The sequence below is a fragment of the Battus philenor genome, unplaced genomic scaffold, assembly GCF_028537555.1.
Source record: "Battus philenor isolate CCGP_79_NKW_IND1 unplaced genomic scaffold, ilBatPhil1.0.hap1 SCAF_28, whole genome shotgun sequence".
In the NCBI taxonomy this organism is placed as follows: domain Eukaryota; kingdom Metazoa; phylum Arthropoda; class Insecta; order Lepidoptera; family Papilionidae; genus Battus; species Battus philenor.
The window spans coordinates 7,951,131-7,978,281 of record NW_027181691.1 but is presented as its reverse complement, the minus strand read 5'-3'; the positions used below and the strand labels follow the sequence as shown (position 1 = coordinate 7,978,281).

At 32.6% G+C, this 27,151-nt stretch overlaps 1 protein-coding gene across 1 annotated transcript in view; it reads right to left on the bottom strand.

Annotated features, from left to right (window-relative positions):
* Positions 1 to 24,221, bottom strand: part of Osi17 (DUF1676 domain-containing protein Osi17) — a 31,215-nt gene extending 6,994 nt beyond the window's left edge. The window contains exons 1-5 of the mRNA XM_068769573.1: positions 23,642 to 24,221; positions 5,922 to 6,140; positions 4,223 to 4,479; positions 1,043 to 1,167; positions 173 to 273 (exon numbers count right to left, since the gene is read on the bottom strand). Of these exons, the coding sequence (XP_068625674.1) occupies positions 173 to 273; positions 1,043 to 1,167; positions 4,223 to 4,479; positions 5,922 to 6,140; positions 23,642 to 24,185 (1,246 nt within the window). The 5' untranslated portion in view covers positions 24,186 to 24,221. The remainder of the gene's footprint in view (positions 1 to 172; positions 274 to 1,042; positions 1,168 to 4,222; positions 4,480 to 5,921; positions 6,141 to 23,641) is intronic.
* Between the last annotated feature and the right edge of the window lie 2,930 nt (positions 24,222 to 27,151).

The window sequence follows — 27,151 nt, the reverse complement described above, 5'->3', positions numbered from 1 at the left end:
GCTTGAGACAGCAGCATGGACTACTCGGAAATCTGAGGGAGGATGCAGATCATACCTCGGATCGACCACGCTGTTTGCGATTAGGGGGCGGCCTCCCGCCCCCGGAAATGGTCAAACTTGTGACATTTATTTATATATAGTTACTCTCCTGTACTATAAGATATATTCTTACCTCCTGGTAAACCAAGGCCCCATGAGTTTATATCGTTGATGTCGTTAGCGTGCGGCTTGAAGTTTGCTATGGCGTTGCGGTGTATATCGGATCCTATATATCTAATGGAAATTAAAAAGTTTTTTTAAATATGTCCATGTATCAACATACTTATATACTAATTTAACTAAATCCTTTATCATTTGTGAAGACCTTTGAATCTCTATTGAAAACCTCTATGGAATATAATAATAATGATCTTTATTACTGTATAATCAACTTCATCAAGTTAACAATTTTTTATTGCCAATATGTACGTTTTTATTAATATATGCACTAGTCTACAGTATATATAATTTTTTGTCTATAATTGTGTTAAAATTATTGATGTGCCATAAATTATTAAATAAATTTAAAATCTTATTTACAAAGTATACGTAAGAGAAGAATCGAACTCATAGCCTCCGAGACTTTATACGGCATTTGATTTGGCACAACAAGCACAAGAGTAACATTTTCATCAAAACCAGCTGTAGACAAAACTACGATTGTATTAATTATCAAATTATAATAGACAAAACTAACGATTTACAAAAACGAACTTGGCCGAATATCTCGCTCTTTTTACCGATGTGTTAAATAAAATGGCGGATAATTAGATTAGAAATTATGGATAGGTAAGAGTAGCGTAGAACATCCATCTATTAAGTGACCAGATGACAATGATAAGGTCTTTGGAAAACGCTGATGCAGACTGCTTCACATTGGTCTTATTAGAAATCTATGGGGGAGAGACATGTCCACCAGTGAACGTCTTACTGGCTGAAATGATGGCGATATTTATAGAGAATAAAACCCTATTGTTAAGAATACTTTGAAATTTGTACTTACTCACTACCAAGTCCTGGTCCAGAGAGCTCCCAGTCCGGCGTATTGTAGTCAAGTGTTTGCTGGTGTTCCGTATGCGGTTTTACGACCACATGAGATGGATGACCATATGCAGGTGCATATGGTGCCTAAAATTACAATAAAAGTATGTAATGCATTGTTATACCACATAATCCACCGATTTAAGTAAATTTCAAACAACCCTTGGCTCTCTTGGACCTAAAGTGCTTTGAAACCGCTAGACTGTGGTTAAGGCGACAGACGGGGGGAGGGAGGGATAAAGACAGTATTGACTTATGCTATTTTTTTTCTTGGTCCTTATCTCACCGCGGTAAGGCGCGGTACAATGCTTCCGGTCGCACTAGTCACAAGAAGTAAGAGTTCACGCTTTCCAATATTGAGAATTGATTGATTGCACTTAATAAGACTAACCGCCTTCAACGCTGTCATCTCAAGTACGATCCAACTATAAATATATTTGGAAAAACAGAGATTATTGATCAAAAAAGTTCTTATACCATCAATCGAAAACGCTAGTGATATCTCCATCATTAAATTAAAAACCCCTGATAAATCTATAAATAACTTCTTATAATATTTCTACAGGTCATGTTATAGGACTAAAAGCGGTGAGTGAATAGCTGATTTTCTGCGAATTAAAATGAAACGTTTTCAAAACTCGGATTAACATATGTATATTAAAATTAATAATTGTTTACTATCTGCTCCTGTGGACTTTTTACTACCGAAAGCTATTAATCTATGCTTGTTGTTTATATTTTAGATTTCTCATGGTTGATTGGAAATACGTATAAAAGCAGATTTTTTTGGTATGTCAGCAATACATTCACTTTACAGCTTTTAAACCTATCATCCTGTATTTGTATAAGAGGTGGAAAATACGTCTAAAAATAAATCGAACGTATTACAGCTGTGTTTTTTTTTTTCGAAAAAGTATTATTTACAAAGTGAAATTTAGCTTATTGCATTGAATTAACATTCAATAATCATATTTTAGATAATATTAATAATTAATATAAATTTATTAACCAAAGTTATCTATTTATTCCATTTTTATATAGTGATGACCGCTTAAATATCACATGCACAAAAGAGACTTCTTGCAGTAAAGGACGAATTCTATAAACCAGCCAGTCGGGGCTGACGCTTTGCTCATCAAAAAAGTAATTGGTGGTGTTATTCGGTGAAGTGAAATACACATATTTTGAGAACATGTGACATTTTAATTTGAGCCCTATTATTTAAGACGTTTTTTCGTAAAAATAATTTTGTTCAAAACGTAATGATATCATTTATATTTCAATTACAAAACATTATATTCGTGTATTTATAATGAATGATACAATAGAATAAAAAAAATAATTTCTTTTATTCTCTCATATAAGCTTTATAATGGCGGAAAATAAGGATAGTGAATAGATATTTTTATTTTAACTTGTCAACGGGATACTCGCTTGGAGATTAAAACAAAAATTTTAAGAACATGCAACTAAAATGTAAAATTTGAACGTAGCTTAGTATACGAATAAGGGCAAATAACTTCAAAGAATAGAATCATTATTATAATCATCACGTTAGACCACAACCACCTACTGCAAGCCAAATACTTTGAGGGGTGGTCGTTAGTACAGGCCACTCGTCCCGTAATAGATAATTCGATGTAAAAAAAACACTTGCCGGATGGTTAAACCTATATAATATCACGGAACAAGAAATCTCAATCTGAGTTACAAGTATTTCCTTTGTTGAACAGCGGTTGAAGTGACTCGTCCGCTCGGTAGCGTGGCGCGTCAGAGAGAGTTGTACCGAGATTAAGAAAGGGCATGCAAAAACAGATGCGTTCACAGATAATAAATTTGGGTGCGTTCTAATGAACGCCACAACTTCTACTAAAGATCGCTACAATGACCGGTTTTGCTCTGACCGAATCCAGTGATTTCCCGCGACCTTGACGTACGTTGGTCTACTTAGTAGGAGACTTACCCACGGTGCGTTTACCGGCACGTGTTTGCTGTTCGAAAAGATAAGTATGTATTTTATTATCCACCTTTGTCAAAGTAATGCTCAAACCATTCAATGCCAAACAATTCACTTTTAATGGCGAGCGTCTCAATTTCTTAGGTTTATTTAAATAAGTTAAACTACGCGTATTACATCCGCTATTGTCAATGTATATAAAGCTAACCTATTACTGGACTTTTTGAAAAAAAATTAAAAAAAAATAACCAACCAGGCCACTAACATTCTTGAAAAAAAAATTTCAATGTTCGAAGCTGGTAAAAGTGTATTTACACACTTTTGTTCCAAATTTAAATATACCTTTAAAATTTTTAGCACTATAATACTATCGTGTTTTAAAGGAAAAATTATGTGCATTGGAAAGGATTTCGTCCAGTAATTTTTATAATATCAAGTTCCACTTGAAACTTGATGGTGTTATTTAACCGTCGCCAATTATGTTGTAATGGACAATACACTCTATAAAAAGTTTTTATTTATTTTATATACACCTTTTTTGAACGCTATAGACAATAACTAAAAATTAAAAGAAAAAAAGGAAACGATTTATATAGAGGTACAAGAGGCGGTCTTATCGCTCGAGGCGATCTCTACCAGGTAACCTTTGGATGGAAAGAAAGAGTAAGAGACATGACGAAGAGAGAGATTTAGCGTGTATATACATACAAATAAATACAATACCACACATACATATATACAAGAATACTTATATGTACCTATATATATAAATGTGTATACATATTAATACATATATGGTTATGTGGAAAAGGTACAAAATTCTTACAGGTAGATTAACGAATTTAAGTACGATTAGTAGAATTGGAAGGATGAAGAAAGAAATAGGCTTCTTATGACGGTTCTTATGCGGAAGAAAAAATCGATCCATCAAATCACGCGAAAAATACACGAAGAGATTCTGCTAAACCTATCGGAGTAAGTGTTCATGGAATTTAAGCAAGTTCTTTTGAGTACAGAGAGTAGTTCCGCACTGGGCATTCCAACTTTTCAACACTGGAACGCACTACGCTACTAAATAACAAACATCGAAGATGGTGTGTACTAGTAAAACATGAAAAGAAATATTTTTTCATGCCAATTATGGAACACACTATGTCTATATATAAAATAGGCGATATATTGTACCTTATGGTGATGATGTGTAATCAGATGGTGATGGTGATGATATTTCGTCGTGTGATAATTCTGGTGATACCAGGAACAAAGTTTAAATATATGACTCAACGCCGGAAACAGGAAGAGCAGGAATTTGAGGAACATCTTCTTCGCAGTCGTTACTCCCAGAATCAAAGGCAATACAAATATCAACTTCAGGGCTATCAGTTTTATCACCAATATAATAGCCAGGGCTGCCATTATTAGTTTCTTTTTGATATATTTTTCTGTAATAAAGAAATTGGTTTTAATAAAAGTTTATTCTCTTACTTACGTCTCTAAAGGCCTTTATAGCATAGACTACATTTTTTTATTTGTTTGTATACTGTTTCCTTAGTGGAATCCATTTTGTTCATCCTCTTAAAATCTCTCTTAATTGATGGACACTTATAAATTGAAGATTTATTTCTTTAATGTTTGAAAATAAGTTTGAAAAAAAACTTATACAAGCTATGTAATAATAAAATTAAGAAAATTTTGTAATTAATAATTTTCTGTGTTTTTAAAGTAAGCTTGGTAAAGTATAGTCTTTTTTGTAGTAAGTCTTTTATTTAGTAAAATTAGCGGGAACTAAATACGGATTAAGAAAAGGACCAATATTTAGCCACTTCCGCACATGCAGTGGTAGTCGTGCAACAAAGTGCACCGCCCGCCAGCCCGCTGATAAATGCGTAAGCGGCAAACAATGCGAATCACACAACTGCCACCGCCAAATTACTCAACACGTGTTTCACCCCTCCACGGGGCATCTTCACTGTCTGTCCTTTTCTTACTTAGGATGGACTTCCGCAAGGTATCGCCTGATTCCATTAAATATCTAAATACGGATGTTTAATTGTCATCATCTTCACCGATTGTTGAACGCAAAGGCCTCCCCCAAAAATCACCACAATGGTTGTTTTTGCACTGCCCGCATTCAGCGACATCTTGCGACCTGAACCATGCCGTAGGTTTACCAAATTGGGGACCTACCGACGCTGCGTCTTTTGGCTAGTGGTCGTCACACAAGAGCCCAGCCCCAAAGGCCGTTGGTTAAACGATCTATGTGCCACGTCCGCTGCCACTTCAGACGAACATTAGTAAGAAACGTAGCTCGAATGTTGCTCTAAGAATTGCTCGTGGCTTTGGAGATATTGACGATTATTTGATTATAATGATTGTTGATTTACTTATTTAATTTTTGATAAAATTAAATACTTATATTATACTTTTTTTATTGCCCCCGTTATTGGGAGCCTCTCATACCTACTATCTGGTGTGGGACAGGGACTTTTTATTTACATTTATTTACTTATTCACAGACTTTTTTTTATTTTCATTCTCTTCTTTCATACTTCATATTATCTTTCATTCATTTCTTTCTTTCCACAATTCCACTATCTTTCCCTTTCGCTCTATATCGCCTTTCATTCATTTCTCATTACTGTTACATTTTCTTATATTCTATTATTGCTCTATATCACATTTTTTACTTATATTTTACTATTATTGTTACTCTTACATTTTTATTATTTTGTTTGTTTATAGGGATATGTTGATTTGTTTTACATTATTTTTGATTCTTGTTTTTACATTTTTATTGGCTTTTATTTTTCTCCATTACAATACTTATTATTTTTTTACACAGTATGTATATTATTATTTTACACAGTATATATATTATACTTACTTATCTTTTGAAAAAAGACTCGTCCTTGTCCAAGTTCGTTTTCCTTTGGTTCCAAATCTATATGTACCAAAGCCCCCGTCTTTGTCAAAGCTCTCGGTGAAACTTTTAATGTGGTCCCGTGGAAGAAAAGCTCTGGTAACGTGAGCTTGAGATCATGCTCCATTAGAAACTTGACTCCTTTATTATACAGTGCATCTGTTACTTCCTCTAGCGGTGTTTCTGAAAACAATGAAGTCATTAAATAGCTGGTTATGTAAAAAATACACATCTTTAAAAACTTTTTTTTAGTGATTTTTATTTTTGTCTTTTTGTAAACATTTCTGTAAAAACACATACAAAGTCAGTCGATGTTTCGCGGTGTAATATTTGTGAATATCGACTATATTAATATTTTCACCTTTCTCCATTCTGATTCAAGAGAAATATTTTAATTATCTTTGTTGAATATGGTGACTTATGGTCAATTCTTAACTTACGAATTGTCTTCACGTTTATTAAAAATTGCCAAACTTTTATGTATTCATGGTGGTTGGTTAGCTAATATACCTCATTTACTGTCAATCAATGTATGATACAATCTATCTAAAAATCAATGGTTTCAGAAACAATAAATAAAGTAATGACAATGAAGTCCTCGTCATTGTTTCAGCCCATAAACGCCCACTGCAAGGCATAGACATCCCCTAAAAGTATCTATAGGTGCATGTACTATAATCGCCATGCTTGGTAGGCAGGTTAGCGATCGCATTGTAGTATTATGATATGCAAAAAACGCTGCCGCCGATCCTCTGAAAACTTGTTTGTGTGCAGTGGCAATCCTTTGTAGTTAATGCACAAAGTTTGAATTACATAAGATTGTATCCTGGGAATTGAAATCGGCAAATACGATCGCAACTCTCAATCCTTATCGTTGGGCTACCGCTACTCTATAATGAAGTAAGTGTTCAAAATTAGGATTATTACATAATACTGGCTATTGTTTACTTGCCCTGTCGTATTTTAATAGAAGAAAAAAAATCATTTAGCATATTTCAGATTGGTAAGGCTATACAGGTCGACTGGAAATAGATGTAAAAGTTTTAAAAGTTTTTGCTAACTCATCATCCATTTAAAACTTTTACACCAATAACAAATCAACCTGTATATAGCATGCTGTCTTTCTTTATACGAGTATATGTGATTTTTAACCTGTGAAAGTTGTATGGATTTATTGGAATAATTTTTAATTAATATTTGTTAAATTTTAATAACAAATTGTGGTCATACATTAACAGATTGTAATAAAAGCAAGGTGATAATGACGTAACAAATTATTTTACGTAACAATACATCTCTATTAAAGAGCGCCATTCATTATCGTTTCAGCTGTAAGACTAAAGAAGATCCACCTATAGACATAGGTCTCCCCCATACATTTCCAATAAAACCTTTTTTAACAAAGTCGTTTGTCCATTGCATGATTACGAGCTATGTGACCTACCCACTGGCACTTATCTTTGCAAATTCGCTAGGTATCCATATTAATTATTAGTAGATAGGTTTTTTAATGGAGAGCATACTGGTGGCCCGGCCAATCGTAGGTCGCATGTTCGATTCAAGAGATACAATCTTGTAATTCACACTTTGTGCATTAAATGTATTTGATTTCCATTGCTTATAAACTAGATTTCAGAGGATGGGCATTAGCGTCGTAATCATAGATAATACTTGCCAAACGTGGCGAATATGGTATATCCCCCGTAGATGTCTTTGGAGGAAGACTATGCTTTCTCTGTAGCCGTCTATCGGTTGAAACAACGAAATACTTTAGATAATTATATTTGTAGTTTTAAATATATTTTTGATTATAGCCTGTGTATTTTGTGACCCTATTTAACAATATACACGAACGACACTGAAGTACCATTAAACTTTTATAATGTTAGCATTTCGCGGGGTGTTAAATACAAAACCAGGCCTAAATACAAAATTCATTTACACATGTTATTTTAATGATGGCAAGTTTCGCTAGTAGCAATTTATTTATTATAATATTGTAAAACAATGTAATGACTAGATAAAGAATATGAAAAGAAATTTGCGTATATTGTTTATAAAACTTTCTTGTATTTTTTAATTTCTCGGCCATTGTTATGTTTAATATTATAATAAATATCCCGCGATCCAGATTTGTTCTGCTGATTAAATTTTATCACTTAAATCTTTTGAAATTATTTTATAGCTTTTGTCTTGTTTAACACGTTGTATACTTTATGACGCGGTGAGCCTAGCTTACTATCCTATTCAGTTTATTTATACACAAGCATATGAGTTCTCCGAATTGTTATTAGTTCATTCACGTCAACCGGATGCCCACTGCAAGGTATCGGCCTCCCTTATAGTTCGCTACGATGAGAGGTCTCGCGCTGCTTGCATCCGTCGACTACGACGATATACGACTACTACTACTACTACTACGACTATACGACGACATACGATATAATGAAGGAATGTAAGGGTCCTATCAACGCCACGTCTACCGACTCGTAGTCGCTACTCAAAAACCACCGACTTCAAGGTCCGTCACAATTATGTTAATACATAATTAATAATTAAGAAGTTAATTGACAAAAAACAGTCAGGCATAAGCCTTTCTTCGCAACGACAAAGAAATGCAGAATTTTATCGCAAGACAAAAGATCAAAGATAATAGATAATTCCACGAAAATAAATAAAAATTCCACAGAAAGTATTTTTGAAAAAAAAACCTAAAAGATGAAAAAGATTTTACGTGACATATAATGATTTTCATTTTACTATAACTACAAATCTACTTTTATAATTTTGTTTTCGATTTAATATTTCCGTCAATAAAACCTTCCGTAAAAGATAGCCGAAATTTCATACTTCAATGTCATAATTTTAAAAGAAAATAGATTCTTTTTTGTCGAACCATATACTCAAAATTAGTGCTACATTTTTACCATTTATATTTTATATTGTAATATTTAAAAATAAACTTAATAAACAAGTGCGTATGCTTTAGTTAATAGAGTATCCATCCGTCTGGTTTTTAAAATACTTAAAACGATGTTATATGATATAATGTCTTATTTTAAGTAGTTACGTTTAATTTTTTTGAAAATGAATTCTTTTAACCTAGGACGTCTACTGCTGAATATACAATTCTCGTATAGATTTCTAAAAAGACCAGAAAATTATGTAATTTTTTTAATTAGATTTCTATGATAATTCACTACCCGACCAACATCCTGTATTCCACTAGCGTGGTGAAAGTTTCTCGATCGTTTATTGCAGGCGTGCATTGTACCATAATGTAACCATCACCACATTAGTTTTCCTTTATCTAACAAAGTTGCTGTATTGTGGAAGATTTTTCTCACATCGTTCATAGCGGAAGAATCGATTGAAGCTACATTAATGAAAGAAAGTCGATACATAAATTTTCCAAGGCACTTTAGTACTTGTATCACAAAAAACAGATTCTACTTGTTTTAACATTTATGACTTGACAGCTCTATTGTTCGTATTTGATTTACGTACTTCTGTCTTTGGACTAAAAATTATGTTTTATCTATACAGCGTGTTTGGTTATATAGATGTAAAAGCTTTAAGAGGAATAACAATGATAGTATTGGTCATTTATTGTCAATTAATATATAGTACACATCCAAAAATCAATGGTTTCAGAAATAATAAATAACGTAATGACAATAAAGCAAAAAAGAGCGTTTTCAAAATTTGAATTATTACATAATAAAATCAATTATTGTTAACTATGTTCTCGCAGACTATACTGCCAAAAAAAAATTTACGTGACACATTTCAAAGTGATCACTTTAAAAAAAGTTATAGGAAATAGGTGTAAAAGTTTTAAATCCTTTTGTTAACAAGAGCTATGCATTAAAGTCTTTAAAGCTTTTGCATCATTCTGAATATGCCGCCTTCAAGCTATCACGTATTGGTCATAATGATATGGGAAAAATTATTCTGAAAAAAAAAACACTCAGAAATTTTGAAGTGCGCAAAGACCAGTTCCGATAATTAGGCATGTTTTAAATTTTCTTTAAGGTACCTGAAATGTTTTTACGGCGAGAAATGGAATACCGAGAAAAATAATACAAAAACATTTTTCTATTATACAATCCTATCTTTACAACTTACTAAATGAAAACATCACATCAAACCATTACAATGTACCAAACAGAGAACTTATATTTTTTTAAATTTCATTGTTTATTATTAGGACATCAATCAATAAATTATGTGATCAATTATAATCTATGATAATACGAAATCTAGGAATTTTTTTTTATTCATGGGCAAATATTCTGTTTTTCTCTGACTTTCTTTATCTTCCTGCTGAAATCGACGCTGACTGCCTTGCGGACTGTTACAGCTTCTTCGCAATAAACTGAAGTAAAACGGTGCTTAGCGTAAACCTTTTTTACGTAATTTAATACTAGGGCTCACTCGAGAGCCTGTGCCGTTACAGCTTTCCTTTTTTGTTCTTTTTTTTATTCTGTCAATGTTTTCCATAATTAATAGAAACCTGCTTTATTTTTTTCTTAATATTATTAACCATTTTAAGTCTTTTATAGTGATCGCTTATGTACGTGTTGAGAAAAATGAAAGTACCAAATTTTATCGAAACCATAATCAAATTTATCTGCTCTATAATGGCATCTTTAAAGTTAAAATACAATGTTTATAAAGGGTTCCAATTTTTCTCGATTAAAGAAGTGGCGTTTTTTTAGTAATCACTGCGTAAATATGTTTAGGCAGTAGCTATAGCAATTAATTCCCAAGCAGATTTTTCATTAATAATCCTTTACATAGTAATAGTATTTTTATTACTTTTTTAAATTGGAATAATTCACAGACAGCACACCGTAGTGTATTGTAATACCGTATAAACTTGCCCACAAAAGAGTTTCTAGTTACAATTTATATACATGCGTATATGTATATAACAAACTTATCTTTATTTCCAGTGCTAACCTTATGCATATCGCTATTTTTCTTATATTTAATATTGTTTACGTCCAAAGATGACTTTATGATATATAATATTTTCATGTTATTATATTGTAATTTTTTTATTCGCGAAATTTTTTCCTAAGAAAGTCGTTAGATCGCCTATTATTTCCGTGTTAATTGCATGAAATTTTTTTTGACATAAATGCTGCCCAAGTGGCATTTGGCCACTTTAGGCTTAAACCTCTTTTAAGAAAACGAAACTCGAAGGCTCTCTTACTTATTCTCGGTTGATGTTAACGCTGTTAGCCCGGGGGTTTTTACAGCTTCATCAAAACTGAGTTCACGGAGCGGAAGGGTCCGTGAACTTAAAAAGGGCTCTCTGGGTAACGTTGGCTCGGGCCGCTATATACTACTCTTTCACCGGATTGGGAGGCCGCCGAGCTCTTAAGTCACTTCTATGGACGCTCCATGGAGTTACTAGGCTCAAGGATCCCTACGACTAGGTCTGTCACTTGTTGGTTTAATACCCATTTAGCATTCCGACTCAAGGGTGACATAAAGGTACGAAACTCGCCTTTGTCGGCAATTACCTTACTAGCATTACTATTACTTCGGAAAGAGTTCGGAGAAGAAATGGCAGAAGAAACTCCAGTTACTCATCTATCTAGAATGATAACAGCTTGGCGAACCGAGTTTGGTTTTCAAACGACTCTTAGTACGACCAACTCTCTTGTATAGTACAAAAAATGTCGTGATATCATTATTAATATGTTAACAAATCCTATGTAACGTTATATTTACTTCAACTTTAATCAGAAAAAAAAAAGTTACTTCCTTTAAAGTTATTCAGTTCTTATCTAAAGAAATAATTAGTATTTGTAACGAAATGCTTCCTCTTTATTATTTAATTATTAGGGATTTCTAAAATTAACAATATTTCAAAAACATCAAAAGCAATTAAAAAATTTAAGTCTTATTGCAATTTAATAACAGGCAACTACAATATGCACTAGGTAAACTAAAAGAAAAAGATTTTAAAAAAGAACACAATTTCATTTTTGTCGATTTCGCTATAAATTTTTCCTGTCATATATGTTTCAAATAAAGTATTTTAAATCGATTTCTCCACAAATCGTTAAGCCGAATAACGTTATATAATTATGCAATGCATTATAGTCTTTACGACTCACATAATATGAGTTACATCAATTGTACAAAAGTTATCTGATAAAAATAAACGAGTCACGAATCGCCGGCATCTTGAGAAATTATTTAATAATGATACTTATGTATTCGGAATAAGATCGAACATTAAAAAATCTTAAAGAAATTCGTCTATTTTACTTTCACTGAAGAGAAATGCTTTCGCGTGTTGACTCGTTTTTTTTTTAAATGTCATCGAACTATTAATGTTTTTATTCTGTATTATGAATAATGGACACGAGAATTAACGTATTGATTGACAATGAGATTCGCAGATATATATTATTTTACAATTTATTATTAAAAACTCTTTCTTATCCAAACCTTAAGGTAAAATTAAAATTTGTATCATGCTAGGGCACTTATATTTATTATACATAATAACGCAACTATAGATAGAGGGTATTGACCCGATAGAGAGATGTTTGTCTTGTCTGAAGTGAATGAAGTCCACCGCCCGCCAGCCCGCTTATTAATGCGCGTGCGGCAAACAATGCGAAACACAACTACCACCGTTAATTTACTTCAGGAGTAAATTAACGGTGCACTTCATTGCACGACTACTGCTGCATACCGGAAGTAGCTGTATTTTAGTCCCTTTCTTAGTTAGGATGGACTTCCGCAAGGTAACGCCTGAATCTATTAGATATAGAATTCATTTCGACTGCAATAAGAGATCATTTGTACATTTTCATTTGTACATTGAATAAATGATTTTTAAATTTGATTTATATTTGAATATGAAATAAGGACGTCATATTGTAGTCGACTTGGTGGGGAATAGTCAAAGTCATCATTGCGTTATGTTGCTTAGGGAGAGGATGATGATATGAACGTTCAACACCTCTTTTCCAATTGTATAGTTACACGCAAAACGTTTTGAATAAAATATAGATAACACACCATGTTAAAAGTTTGTTTTGTATAATTTCCTGTAGTATTTATATCGTTTATTTTTATCTGCCTAATACAATACATAGTAAATGTGTAGCCCAATTATTTGCAAACAATATTTAAAGCTTTTAAATTCCTTTCAATCAACCTATATGAAGTGATCACTCTGAATTTTTTTTATTAGAATACGACAAGCTAATAAATTCTAGCTGTAAAATGGTCTGCCGATACAGGTGGTAAACAATAATTAATATAGTATCTAGTAATACGAAGTTGCAAAACGCTTTTTCTTACTATATTTACGTAAATAACGTTACATAAACCATTATTATTTGGATAGGATGTGCTATACATTCACGACTTTTAGCCCTAACATATATAAACAATCACTCTGTATATTATTATAGCAAGCCGTAAGCCATAAACCATGTAACTTTATTACATACAGCTTTTTTAAAACCGGTAAACAATAATGCCTGCAAATAACTCCATGGTGTCAGAAGTGGGCGCCGCGAATATAACCACAGACCTCTTTTAAATAAATAGAAAGTGACCGGACAAGTACAGTACCTTATGTTAAGTAGTACGGCCGTTCATAATAGTGTGGTGCTCGCTTCTTACTCAGATTCTTGTATTATTATTATTATCGAGTAGCGGTTCACTTTCGGGCAACCTTGGACTTTAAAGCGCATCAAGTGATAACCTATGATTACCTTTGGTAGCCCTTGCACCTAGTCACACTAATTACACCCTCTTTTTGGGGACCTCTTGTTCCCTCCTGGCATGTGTGGGGCAGGGACGTTACAACTCGGGTAAATATATTTTTAATTTTATACCTTTATTTCATTTTCTCTATTCATCCATCACAATCTTCTATATTACAATATCCTTCTGTCATTAACCATCTCTATATTCCTTCACGTTCAAATCTCCCTTACATCACTTTACTTCCCTTATCTTCGTTACTACAGTTGAACTAATGTTGGCGACTTAACAACGCAGTAGATTAGAGTGCCACGGAAACCGCTATACCGTACTACAAAAAAGCGCGTCATGGTAGGAGCTGCAAAAAAGAAGAATGAGCGCTGCCAACGTTGAAGCGGAGGTATGGAACCGAGTTGCTGATACTCCCTCAAAGCACGATACTATGACTTCGATACTGCTATAGTCAACATAGATCGAAGATCATAAGATAATTAAAGATACTATAATGGAGATTACGAGGAAAATACACAGAACTGTTACGAATACTGTAGTGTAAACTCTACATTCCGACTTTATGTTAATTCTTCTTCCTTTATTCATGCTTTTATAAAATTAAATCTATATTTATCCATTTCTTTATTCATCATCACTAATCTCATAGCGCACAGAACAGATGGCTGCAGGGGCCTTAAGGATCTGGAGTGGAGACCATGTAACGACTAGCGCAGCGTAAGACGTCTATACAAAAGAGGGACTAACGACGCTGTTAAGGTCGTTGGAAGACACTGGATGCAGACCACTTTCAACCGCTGCTATTGAATCCTTGGAGCATGGTAATGAAGATGATGATGGGGGTCCGTTACTATACAGGAATGTAGTAGAAAAGAAAGAAGAGATACTTTAAATCTTTCAAATTTTATTTTATTCTTTAGCGTTAGTGGCACATTAAGTAAGAAGATGATGATGATAAATCTCCATGCTCATATACGTATGATCATCCACAGTGATAATTTTTCTTCATCACGAGAAAAATGCTAGAAGAGACCAATAGAGCTTTACGATGGTATCCTTTAACTTAAGCTAGGAGAAATCTAAAATGTTAAAAAAACAGGTCTGTTATCATTTCATAGTTTAGTTCTCCGCGACCGGTGTGTTGTTCCCGCGCTCGGGGGGAACCGAATCAAGACCGAATGCCGAGTAAGTATAAAGATTGAAAAGGCGGGAATTGCCTCCATAATAGCAAATAAAGAAAGCAGAACACCCTTCGTCAGTTTCTGCAGAAAGGTTGTAGAAAATATCATAGAAAGAAATAAAACTTGGGTTAAAACGGTCGGCTAATAGTAAATAATAATAATCAATAATAATGTAAATGTGATTAAATTTTAAAATAAGGAAACAAAACAAAATGTTAATAAAATACGAAATTAAAGAAACTGAAGATAAAACTGTAATAAATAATCTAAGTAAAAATCTAATACATTGTAACAATAAAATAGACTTAGAGTGTAGTGTCAGGATAGTAAGGAAGGTGACGAGTACAAGAAAAAAGAATAAGTGAAAAATGTAAATATGTTAAAGAGAGAGTGTTAAAACAAAAGAGAACTGAAAAAATTATTGCCTCAACAAAACCCTGTTCCGAACGAAATAGGGGTTACCGTGAACCGTAAACCGGTGTATCGTGGCACGCTGGTGTGCCGCAGATCGGATACAAGTGTGCCGCGGTGAAAATTAATAAATTGAAATTTTTCCAATTTTTCATTATCCACATTTTGTATTTGAGACACAGTAGCACGTCACTTTCAATCTTCTCTCGAATTTAGCTTTCAGTGTGCCGCGAAATACAAGGAAAGATTTTAGTGTCCCGTAGATGAGAAAAAGTTGCGAAGCATACATATACAACAAACACTTGTATACGTAAAAACTTTAGACATAAACTAAAATCAAATTGAATTACCCTTTAATGGGTAAATAATTAAATACCCTTTTGCTTAAATCCAGGTACCCAAGTTTAATGAAAGATATGTAATATTTTAAATAAATGTGGCGAAAGATAGAAGGCGATGCATAGGAAGTACCTAAATAAAAGCAATAAGAATGAAAGAAAATGTGAAGGAAGGGAGAAGATAGAATGCCAGATATTTTAACGTACGCAAGAAGAAAAAAAATAATCCAAAACTTAGTAAAATCAAAGTCCTTGTCTCAAAAACGGTTAGACAAACGAGAGGTCTCAAAAATGGGACACATAAAAATATTCCAGGGTTCCAAACTCGCAATATTACACTTGCAGTCACAAAATGAAAGAGACTCAGAAACGGTTTAAAAGAACATTGTATAGTGTAGATCAAAGTACTGTTATATATAGGAATTTAGTTACTGACACATATCAGCGAACACTCTTGAATTATTCAATGAAAATAAAATCTAGAACGACCGATTCTATCAATCCATCTCCGAGCCGGATGCATTCAATGTGGGCAGTATAAGACAGGAATTACCTTTATACTAGATGGAATTGCAATAAACTGAGGCTTCGCATATGGGTAGACAAGCGCAGATTTTTTACGTTAAATATTTTCGAGGATGTTGCTCATCGTGCGTGAATATTTATTCCATAGTCGACCCGGTACAGTTAAATGGAGGTTATCCAACGTCGCGATACCGGATTATCCAGCTGAAATAAGTCGACTTTCACTGAACATAGACCTCTGTAATATATTTCAATAAGACCTCTAGGTAGCGGCCTCTCCCATACTTTAAGGCTCCAGTGATCATATGTTCTTGCTTATCTACTGGACTATGTCAGCTACTTTATTTAGTACAGATCTCCACATTGCGAATCTTTCCCATGGACAAATCAGGTTCTACAGAATTGCTTTTTACTTTATGCCTCGTTGTGGAAGAAGTGTTCATGAAGCTGTTATAATAACCATGCTTCCATAACCATGACTACTCTAATTCATGAATAAGAAGACGTTTTTAATCTTTGATTGCAATTTTAAATAAGTTTCTGATGGTTGGAAGAAGTATTGAAATAAAAATATAGCTATTTATTCAACTCAATAATTATTAGTTTATAACAAACTTTTATCTAGTCTATATACCACAAGCCATGAGCACTGAGCTCTTAGCGAGTTTATGCTAATAAATTTTGCTAGTAGCTCTGTTTAGAAACACCTTCAAATGGAACAACGATTTATTTAAATTCATGAGTAAAGAAAAGTAAGTTATCTGCTATGTCATTTGATGAAATGCTGTTAGCCGGGTTAGGCTTTGTACAGCTTTAATATGAAGCTCGTAGAAACAGGGGGTGGTCGAGCTGAAGATTTTGTGCTAATCGATCGTACTCGAGTTAAAACGTAGACGTTTGCATGAAGAAAGACTATCTCGTGTAGGTGTATAGTGTTGAGACTGAAGTGTAGTGTAAATATTGCGAAGGGAGAACTACTCTGTGGTCAGGAGCGATGCAGGCCGACCCCGACCCTCCCTTGAATGCAGCCGCCGATGTCTTGAGTATTTGTGTGATGCGTGTGCGGTGCATCGCGTCCGACGGGGGACGAATTTGCAGATAGTATTGTAGCGTTAAGATGTATGTTCTCTATTATAAAATTTATCTTTGATACGAGTTTTAAAATAAAGAATATTGTCTAATACATATTAGAGGGAGCGGAAAGAAATGTCGTTTCTGCGCATATCCATATTTGTCATTACGTATTTGGAAGACGTTGTGTACTAGATAGCAGAAGGTTGTTGTTAACGAAGGTGAATATATTGAGGATTACAAATAAAAACTTGTTAAAATGTAGTCGTGTGAATTTACCTTAAGAAAGCTACATTATTTTCCGGTCCCCCTAATATATGAAAATGTCTGGTACTTTGACTAAATATTTCGTTCAAAGTTTGTGTGCTATGGCCAACTCTATTGTCAAAGACATCAAGATAGCACCCCATCTTGAGGATGATATGATCGCCTTCAGACTATTTCAGTGTGAATTATATATGTAATTTCATACTAATTAAAAATTGTTAATAATCATGTTTAATTTCCTTGGCTTGTTCATCTTAGGTCTTAGGCATTTATTTACCAGGTGATAGACTCATTTTCACATCAATGTGTTATTAATAATTTGAATAAAGAATTTCCGAATTCGAATTTGAATTCTTTCGTGTTTAATATTAGATATCTTTATAATTTATTATAACTCGTGGATGATGCTCACAGTAATATAGAACGCGTGAATTAAATGGAAATCCTTTATTGAGATGCATATTATTTACAAATAAGACAGGTTAATAAGTTTACAGTCTGATGGTTTATTTGATTATCCTAATTATTGTTCTCGATGCACCGAACCGTTAACTGTATGTACCATATCAGAAATTAAGGATAATTTTAACGAGTGAATGTCTGATATACCATTGACAGTTGAAAGTAATTGTTACTACAGTTATATTTATTTCTTGATGCGCGTACTTGTGACAATCGTTAAATTACACGCTTACAGTTTAAATAAACATCATATATATATATATATATATATGTATATATATATATATATATATATATATATATACATATATATATATATATATATAATATATATATATAAATGTCACGTTAAGCACCAGTAAAGTAGGAGGAATTATACTTCAACAAATCTTTACTAGAGGAGCGGAGATCACAGTTGTGAGCATAAATATGTCTGAAGACGACAAGGAAACACAAATAAAGTATAAGGGTATAAAAAAGATTTAAACTTATATTGTATAAACAATTTTGTTTCTTTAACTAAATTTTAATGGCTTTTTATAATTTATTGTTAGCCTATCCGACCGACTTGGTTCCGCCTAATAGTCCTCAGTAAAATATCATCATTTCAGCCATAGGAAGTTCAAAGCCCGACATGTGCCCTCCCTCCTCAAAAATTTCAATAAAACTAATTGGAGGTGGCCTGATTACAAATATTCACAAAATTATTATGTACAATTTTTAGACACTTTTTTATAAACAGTTAATTATTGAATATCAAATTTTAATACTTATGACCCTACCGAACTAAGATAAATTCAAAAAAGGAGTTAAGTAGTAGATAGTTTAACTTAATATTTTTTTTGTAAAATAATATACATTTGCTTCTATTAAAGTATATAAAGTAAGTATTATATATAAAGTAAGTATATGTAGTATTCAAATAAGAAACTATTAAAAACTATGTTTACTTAAAATGGCGATATTGAGTCAATGCAACTTTGTAATGTAACGTATTGAATAGAACAGTTGTAGAAATGGTAATTTTTATACGTAAACAATGTAAACTTTAATGACGTAACAAATACAATGAACAACACAAGTACCGTTTAATTTGACCCTGTAAAATATGACCTCTGAAACGAAAGCTGACACTGTATTTACAGCAAAATGTTTAAGAGATAGTTATCAGATTTATAATTCAAAATTTTAACGAAAAACAAATAATTGAAAGTATACAAAGTTTTAACCTGAAAGATAAGAAAGAACGGTATTTGAAAAAAATAGCATCAAAATTAAAAGAGAAATACACTTTGCGATAAATACAATGTGTAAACAGTTAGATCTCTTACTCGGTCACATGGTTTCCTGATATGGAATCCCAATGCAATTATGTTCTAGCTTCAAATAGATATAATATGAAGGCTTTGATATGGTCTCTCCATCTATCAGTTAATATGAAAAATATTATATGGCTGCGTGTATTCTCCTGAGAAGTTATCCTTTTTTGCAACACTTAATAACATTTTAATTTTTATTAATTAATAATGCATACAGATAGTTAACTTAAAATATATTGAAGCACTTGAAAGAGCATATAAAAAAATTTTGTTCAGTAATATTTGCGTCAACGCAACAACACGCATAAATTTACAAAAAAATGATACTTGCTTGTATAAAACTAACACGTGGCCTGTTAAAATTGTGTTACAGTGAAGCACGTTTAAAATTTCACTCTTATCAATTTTTAATGACGCGCCTGAAGAAGTATTTTGTTCTCAACTTCGATTTTAATATTAACATATATGTTAATTGATTCAGTGTTCAGGCATAATAACATTTTTCAGCAGACACTGACAGAGTGCTATCAGCGTCTCTCACTTTGAGCCTCATTATTAAATTCACAGCCGTTCAAATCATGGAGATGGCGATGCTTGGAATTTCTTTACGGAATCAAATGAAAAAGGAATGAGATCCGTGGACTAATGAATAGTGTCAAGTGACTGATATAGTCCGACTAGTGAGAAATTTAAAGTGGCATTGAGCAGGTCACACAGCGCTTAAAGAAGATAGCCACGGGGGTTTTTGGGAGGTTCTGGAGGTTACAGATCGGCAAGATCAGACAAGGCGTGCACACACAAGATGCAATGACGACCACGTTAAGGTCATCGAAATACGGCAGAATTCTTATTAAAACTTTAATTAATTTTTTGGATAAGTTGGTTTTTACCGTAATATATAATAAGGCTTAAACCTTATTTAATCAAATACTGAATTTAATAAGTCAAACTTCTGACAAACTGTAAACTACTTTATAGTCTGGTGGATTTTGATAGAAGTTGTTTCGGTTTATTATTCTGGGACTTATAAGTTTTTCCATCATATTTTCTTGTTCGTTCGTGCTTTGAATTGTGAAGGATTGGCGATTTCATGAATTTTATTCTATAAATTTTCGTATACTTTTCAGAAAACGCCTAGGAAAAAACTTTGAAAATTGCATTGAAACTTGAAAAAATTAAAAAAAATATATTGGCTATAGAAATTTTGCTTGTTTAACGGTAGCATTTATCGATCATGAAATTAGTTTATTTATATCACATTAAATCAATAAATAAAGTGGTTACTTTAAAAAGATTATATTAATTTATTTCTCTATAGAAATGCGATAGGTCAATAAATTGTCGCAGTGCTTTATGCCAAAACAGTTAAAATATATAAATTTTATTTTTGTTACCGAGTTGTAGTTTTGTTAATGAATTATTCGTTTATTGTAATTTGATGAGAATTAAAAGTAAAGTCTAAAATAAGTTTTCGTTAGATTTTGGCTGATTAAAACTCTTTCTTTTGTTTTTAATGAATAAAACTACACAGACAATAATCCAAGATAAATATGTTAGACCAGCTGAGCGGTGGTAGCCCAGCGGTAGAGGACTGAGACTGTCGCTGGCGTGGGTTCGCTTCCGGGATATAATCTTACATAATTCACACTTTCTGCATTAATTATATAGTATTATCACTGCTCACAAACAGGACTGTTAGTTTCCAGATGATGTGCAGCAATGTTCTCTGCGTAACATAATATATTGCGATCCGAGTGTGGCGATTATAGTACATCTCGCATATATATATCTTTGAAGGAGGCCTATGCCTTGTAGTGAGGGTCTATGGGCTAAAACGACGAAATACTTCATATTATCGTCTGTGTATGTTGCGATACTTTTTTAACAATATACACAAATAACACTGAGGTGTGGTTAAATTTTGGTAATGTTCGCGACGTTAAGCGGGGCCAAGATGCAGCCAGGTACAGGGCTGCCTTTCTTAACGCATCTATTAAATAAAAAGTATCACGCGTCCCACAATTTTATTTATAAAAATTCGATCTGATTATTCATAACTAAGACAGAACAACGTCTGTTGGGTCAACTAGTACAAAATAATACATGCTGTTATTAAAAAATTAAATATTCTTCAGTCGTAAGAATACCTTTTTCATAACAAAATTGTGGATACTTACGAGTATCAAATGCTAGCTTTTTACAAAGGCAAGCTTAATTAATTTTTTTTGAAGCCTCTGTTATAATTAAAAACAAATGACATTGCTGTTATTCTTTTTAAATGCACATTTTGTCGTTATAATTTTTTGTATATTTACTTTGTTCTGCACAAGCTGAACGAGACTGTAAAGGCATACGTGCTGGTGCGTGAAGCCGCCGAACTCGCGACATGGATCAAGGACAAGGTAACAAACTAGCGGAATAAATAAATATGTTTTTTTCACCTGCAATGTCTTCTTTATAAATTATCTCTTTGATATTATCACCTCCTTTGTTATATAGCTTCTTGTAACATTAACAAGAGAATCATGATTTAATTATAGCAGCATGAATTCTGGCCATGTAGTCTTATCTCACCGACTACATCCAGCTTGACCAAATTTTCTAGTTTGCGACTATCAATTTATTTGTAAAAAGTTGAAAGGATTTTATTGATTTCAACTTAGTGTATATTATGTAAAATCATAAATATTAACACTTAATTTTATGTAATGTATTATCACTTTGCATATTTAGTTTCTTCTACACAATTGTAATGATTTCTGCAATTATGCTAATTAAGTTAAAATATTTTTATTTCGGCCTTAGAACTTCCACTGTTGGATAGTTAGGATAGTCCACAGTTGGATACGCTTTCCCAAAAGATATATATATATATTGATATTAAGTTAAATTTTCCCATAAGACCTCTTGGAAGACCTTCTTGGAGTCGTTGGAAGACTTTAATGAGGTCGTCTGTCTACCTTGTGGGTGGACAGTCTATGATGCGCTTGTCAGTCTGCAATCTCCACTTCGATACAATATGGAAAAAAGGCCACCTGCGCGCTATATCGCTATTAAATCTATCAATAAATAATTTTTCATTTACACTTAATGAGAGGGATACTACTATAGCACATTCGCAATACATCAACCAACGACATCATAAAAATAAATGATAAGTTGTTATTTAAAAAAGAAAAATTAACATTGAACTTAACAAACAACGTGTTTGAAAATAGAGCGAAGCATTGTATACCTCTTTACACATTTAAAAGGAAACGCAGTTAGGTCGCATAGTTATCGAATTTCTACAGCATGCGTGCTGTGACACGAATGTTAAGGAATGGTTCATTGTTGTCTATGCATACGACGTATTCATGTTTGCGCGAATGCTTTCTAGCAGCTGGGTTATGAATTGAGCATTGTTGAAGGATGCTGCCTGATGATGATTAGAAATTCTCAGTTTCTAGAACACGTATAATAGTGATGGGGAAACTGCATTACTATAATAATAGATAATGAAGTAATGTAACCGGGTATAACAAATAACTGACTCTCAAATTATTTTGTCTATTTAATTCTTTACATATCGTTTCAATAAACTACAAACTTTGACAAAGTGAGTTTTTACGAAGCATATGTTTATTATCAATAATAATTTAACTAAAAAAAGATTTCTCGAAAGTTAATAAAAATTATTCTGTAAAGGTAAGAAATGAAATTGAGTGTCAAAAAAATATTACTGAAAGAATATTTCATTCTAATCCAAAAGTATTTGTTATTTTTTTTATTGAAAACAGTATCAATTCGTAAACTTTACTACTCTTTACTCCAGCATAAATTTTGATATTCCTGATGACGAAGATTTGAAAGTTTCTCTGCCGTTGATTGTAAGGCAATGTTTTTTTTTAAACTTGAGCCACACATTTCTATGGTTTGACGATTATACGGAAAAAGACTGCAAGCCAGATATTTAAAGGAGTTATTAAATTTCTTTAAACCTTGACGGAATGAATCTATACAAGGAGATCATTATAGACCATATATTAATAGAAAAAAAATCCATTACCCAGATTTGTTTTATATAACATACTCTGCGAGTATTTATTTCCGTGATAAGACACTTCGCTAATATGTCAAACTTTTTTCAAACATATTCTTGTAGAAAAAGGTGTATTGTGATGGATTAATAGTTCGCATGTGTTTTATGTTAGAATTAACCTATTTTCGCAGATTTTCTCTATTTAAATACGCCATTAGTTGGATGAAATCTCACCTTTATTTATTGAAAAATCTTTTCTTTTCCTATTATATAAAGAAATTCTTTTGTTTAGTTTAATTAAGCTGCTATAAAAATTATGCTGGAAACTAACCTGATTCTTCTTCATCGTTGATTTCATTTTCTTCGTCTAACGACCTCTGATCAGCGTCTTCGCTCTTTTTACTTCCAGTTATATAAATTATATTTGCTTCTTTACTATATTTATTAATGTCCACATTATTTTTCTTAAAACACATACCACTAGCAACATTCACATCACCGTTAAAATCTAAACTATCGTCTAAATATGAATAAACGTTCTTTTGCAAACAACTAACTGATGGCTTGAATGTACATTCGTTAAGAATATTGTCCCATAGACCATTACCAGTTCTAAATGTACCATTTTGATATACACTATTCACAAATGATCTTCCAGCTATGGCTTCAATTATTTTAATTCGCTTCGGTATATCAGTTTCTACTTTCTTTATTTCATCATCGGTCGCATTTTCACTGCATTCGACTTGGTTAATACTTAAAATTGAAATTAAAATTATACTTATCGTGAATATATTAAACACGTTTGGACACCTCCGTCTCTCGTTGCGAAGCAAATATTTCGTATTGTGGTAAACATGATGATAACTCGCCATTGTCACAGCATCACTGATTAGGATATTAAACTCAGCTTTCCTTTTTTTCTTATTTCTCAATTCATTAATTTAATTATGTGAAAGTAAATAATACCATTTTTCCACAGTGAGTTTGTATCTCACGGCAACATACTTCTTCAATGTTTATTCTTAGTGACCAGTCATCTTTCTGTACCTGTGAAGAGAGAAATTAATAAATTAAAAAATGTGACATTGAAGAATATATACGCGATTAGCGGGTGGATTCGATTAACTTCCCAAGCACGTTAGGAAGGAAAATCATTGCCAAGATTGATCGAAATGGTGTATTTATATTTATACAAGGATTATTTACAATTTACATGATCCAAACATTACAGTAGCTTACACATCACTGATGGGGTCCAAATTCAAATTTAGATTTGAAATTGAATTCGAACGCGCAAGAATGTTTTTACATAAAAGTATTGTAGCCGTAGTGGCCAGCAATAAGGAGTTTGAATGCTATGGACACTTGAAGCTGAAATACATTAGCATTAAGTTTTAAATTACACACAATACAAAAAGTACATTACAATATTATTGAAGTTCATTAAGAATAAATTAAATAAATATATAAGCTCGCCATGCTTTAGTTTTACATTAATTTTTAAACCATTTGGCTGCTTCTTTTGTTTTAAGGTTAAAATATGAAAATAAAAATATAACGAATTTGATATACAGGCAGGCTGATTATAAATGTAGTTTTAATAAAAGCATTTACTTATAGCATAGTAAAGCGGATAGTATTTCATAAGAAATATATTATCGAAATATATACAGTTAAGTTTTATACACTGTTCAAAACGAAGCCTTATGTTCTGCGCTCACACATTACACTAGTTTATTTCTTGTGTATAATATAAAACAAAGAAATTAATGCATTTTAATATGTTAATGTATGATAGAAAAATGATTTGATTCTTTTCGCAGAAAAAGATAAATTATAAATTAAAGTAAATTAATGTACAATCTTTGCTCTAAATATTTTTTTCGTAGTCATAACTTTACCAATATTACAATAGAAATTGGTCGTTTTCTGATAACATTAACACATAAGATTTAATTTTAATTCTAATTTACTCACAACAACTAACTAACAATTTCCTATTGCGAAATCTCTATAACAACATAAATACAGTTTATATATAGCCAGACTTTGTGCAGCCAGAAGTTACAGCATTTCAGTTGAAAAAATGTTTCATTTTTTAATGTTAGTTATTTATTGAATATATTTGTAATAAATGTATTAATGTAGATCTCTAAATACTGACCGATGCAGCTATTAAGTGACAATATAATAAACAACACGTGGACTGTGAAACGCGCGATGTTCAAGTCGAACTGTCAAACGTAATATGTACGTAAAACTTTCAAGTTTCGGCGAATTTAGTATTTATTTAGTATTAAGAAAGTTATAGGTTAATTAAATTTATAATTTCGTTTCCATGTTACGATATGACCCAAGGAAATAGGTATTCATTTACATATGCATATAGTCTGAAATCCCCCGTGTTCTAGCTGACCGTCGAGAAGTCTTTGCATCGCACAACTTACACTACTCTACAGATACAACACTGACACAGCACCAACACGGGTATAGTCCTTCTTTGTGCAAAGGTTATCGTTGTTACTAGGATACGAATTGCCTGTGTAAAATTTTTAGCTTGTGAACCTCTCTTTCCGAGCACAATTTCTATGAAGCTGCTCAAAACCAGAATGCTTGCTGCGTATCTTCAAATATTTCATATACTACTGTAGTCTAAAAAAATACGTGCAAATCAAAATTATACATTTTCTCCGGAAGTGGAATCCAAAGTAAATGAGTAACACTAGTAACACACAATGATTTTATAAGCGCTAAATAAAATTGAAATAAAGTCTTACACAGCAAATATTTTAAAATCAAGTCCATATGAAATGAAAATAAATGTCTCTACATTATGGTCTCCCTGCGCGGATAATCTTCGATGAGACTGGTCGACCGTTTGACCGCTAAACATACTTAAAGAGACTCGCTTAATGGATACGCCCGGATTTTCCTAGTGTTTGTTTTTTAATGGTAAACAATTAGTGTAAATAAAATTTTCTTGAAAAAATATTTATTGAAATTCAACTTAAACCTATTTTAACAAGTTCTGTATAATAATTAAAAATTGAAAATTATGTTTAAGCATCAGTATTAATGCACACACAGGGTGACCGGTTATATAATGCGTTCTTTAGTACGCATCCAAACTCATTATTTCAGAACGCATGTATCTTTCTATTCTCTTTTTTATTCTATGTGTCTCTCTTTCTCTCTGACTTGCTGCACTACCAGCTATACGCGTCGCTTCGACCGCGTGGTAACAAAAGATTTATTGTAGGTTAGAATAAAATTGTCGTGTGTAAAATATTTTATTGTACGTTTAAATCATCCGGCAAGTGTTTTCCTTACACCGGATTAACTACTACGGGACGGCGGGCCTGTACTAACAAGCACCCCTCATACGTATAAAAACTTAAACAAGTGAATTAATAGCTTATTTACCGTACCCGACGATAAATATTGCACATCGACCTTTCGAAAGAGACAACCAACCGGATAATTTCGGCTTCAACAGATAAAACTTTTTGTCAATTATTTACAAATTCATCATCACCATCATCATCATATCAGCCTGTAGACGACCAACGCAAGGCATAGGCCTCCCCTAAAAATTTACAATGATCGGTTTTGCCACCTTGCCTTTAACTATGCCTTCGGCCCACCAAGCGGAACACCTACTCATGCTCGCCAAATTATCAATTATTTCAACATCAAAAATAAACAATGTTAAAGTTATCTGTAACGGATTATTTTTTACGCGCATATTTTTCTATTAAAGATGCGAAGTATTCTTATGACAATTGCAGGTTTATTTGCGACGTTTCCACCTCGTTAAACATCTCATTAAAGCGTTGAC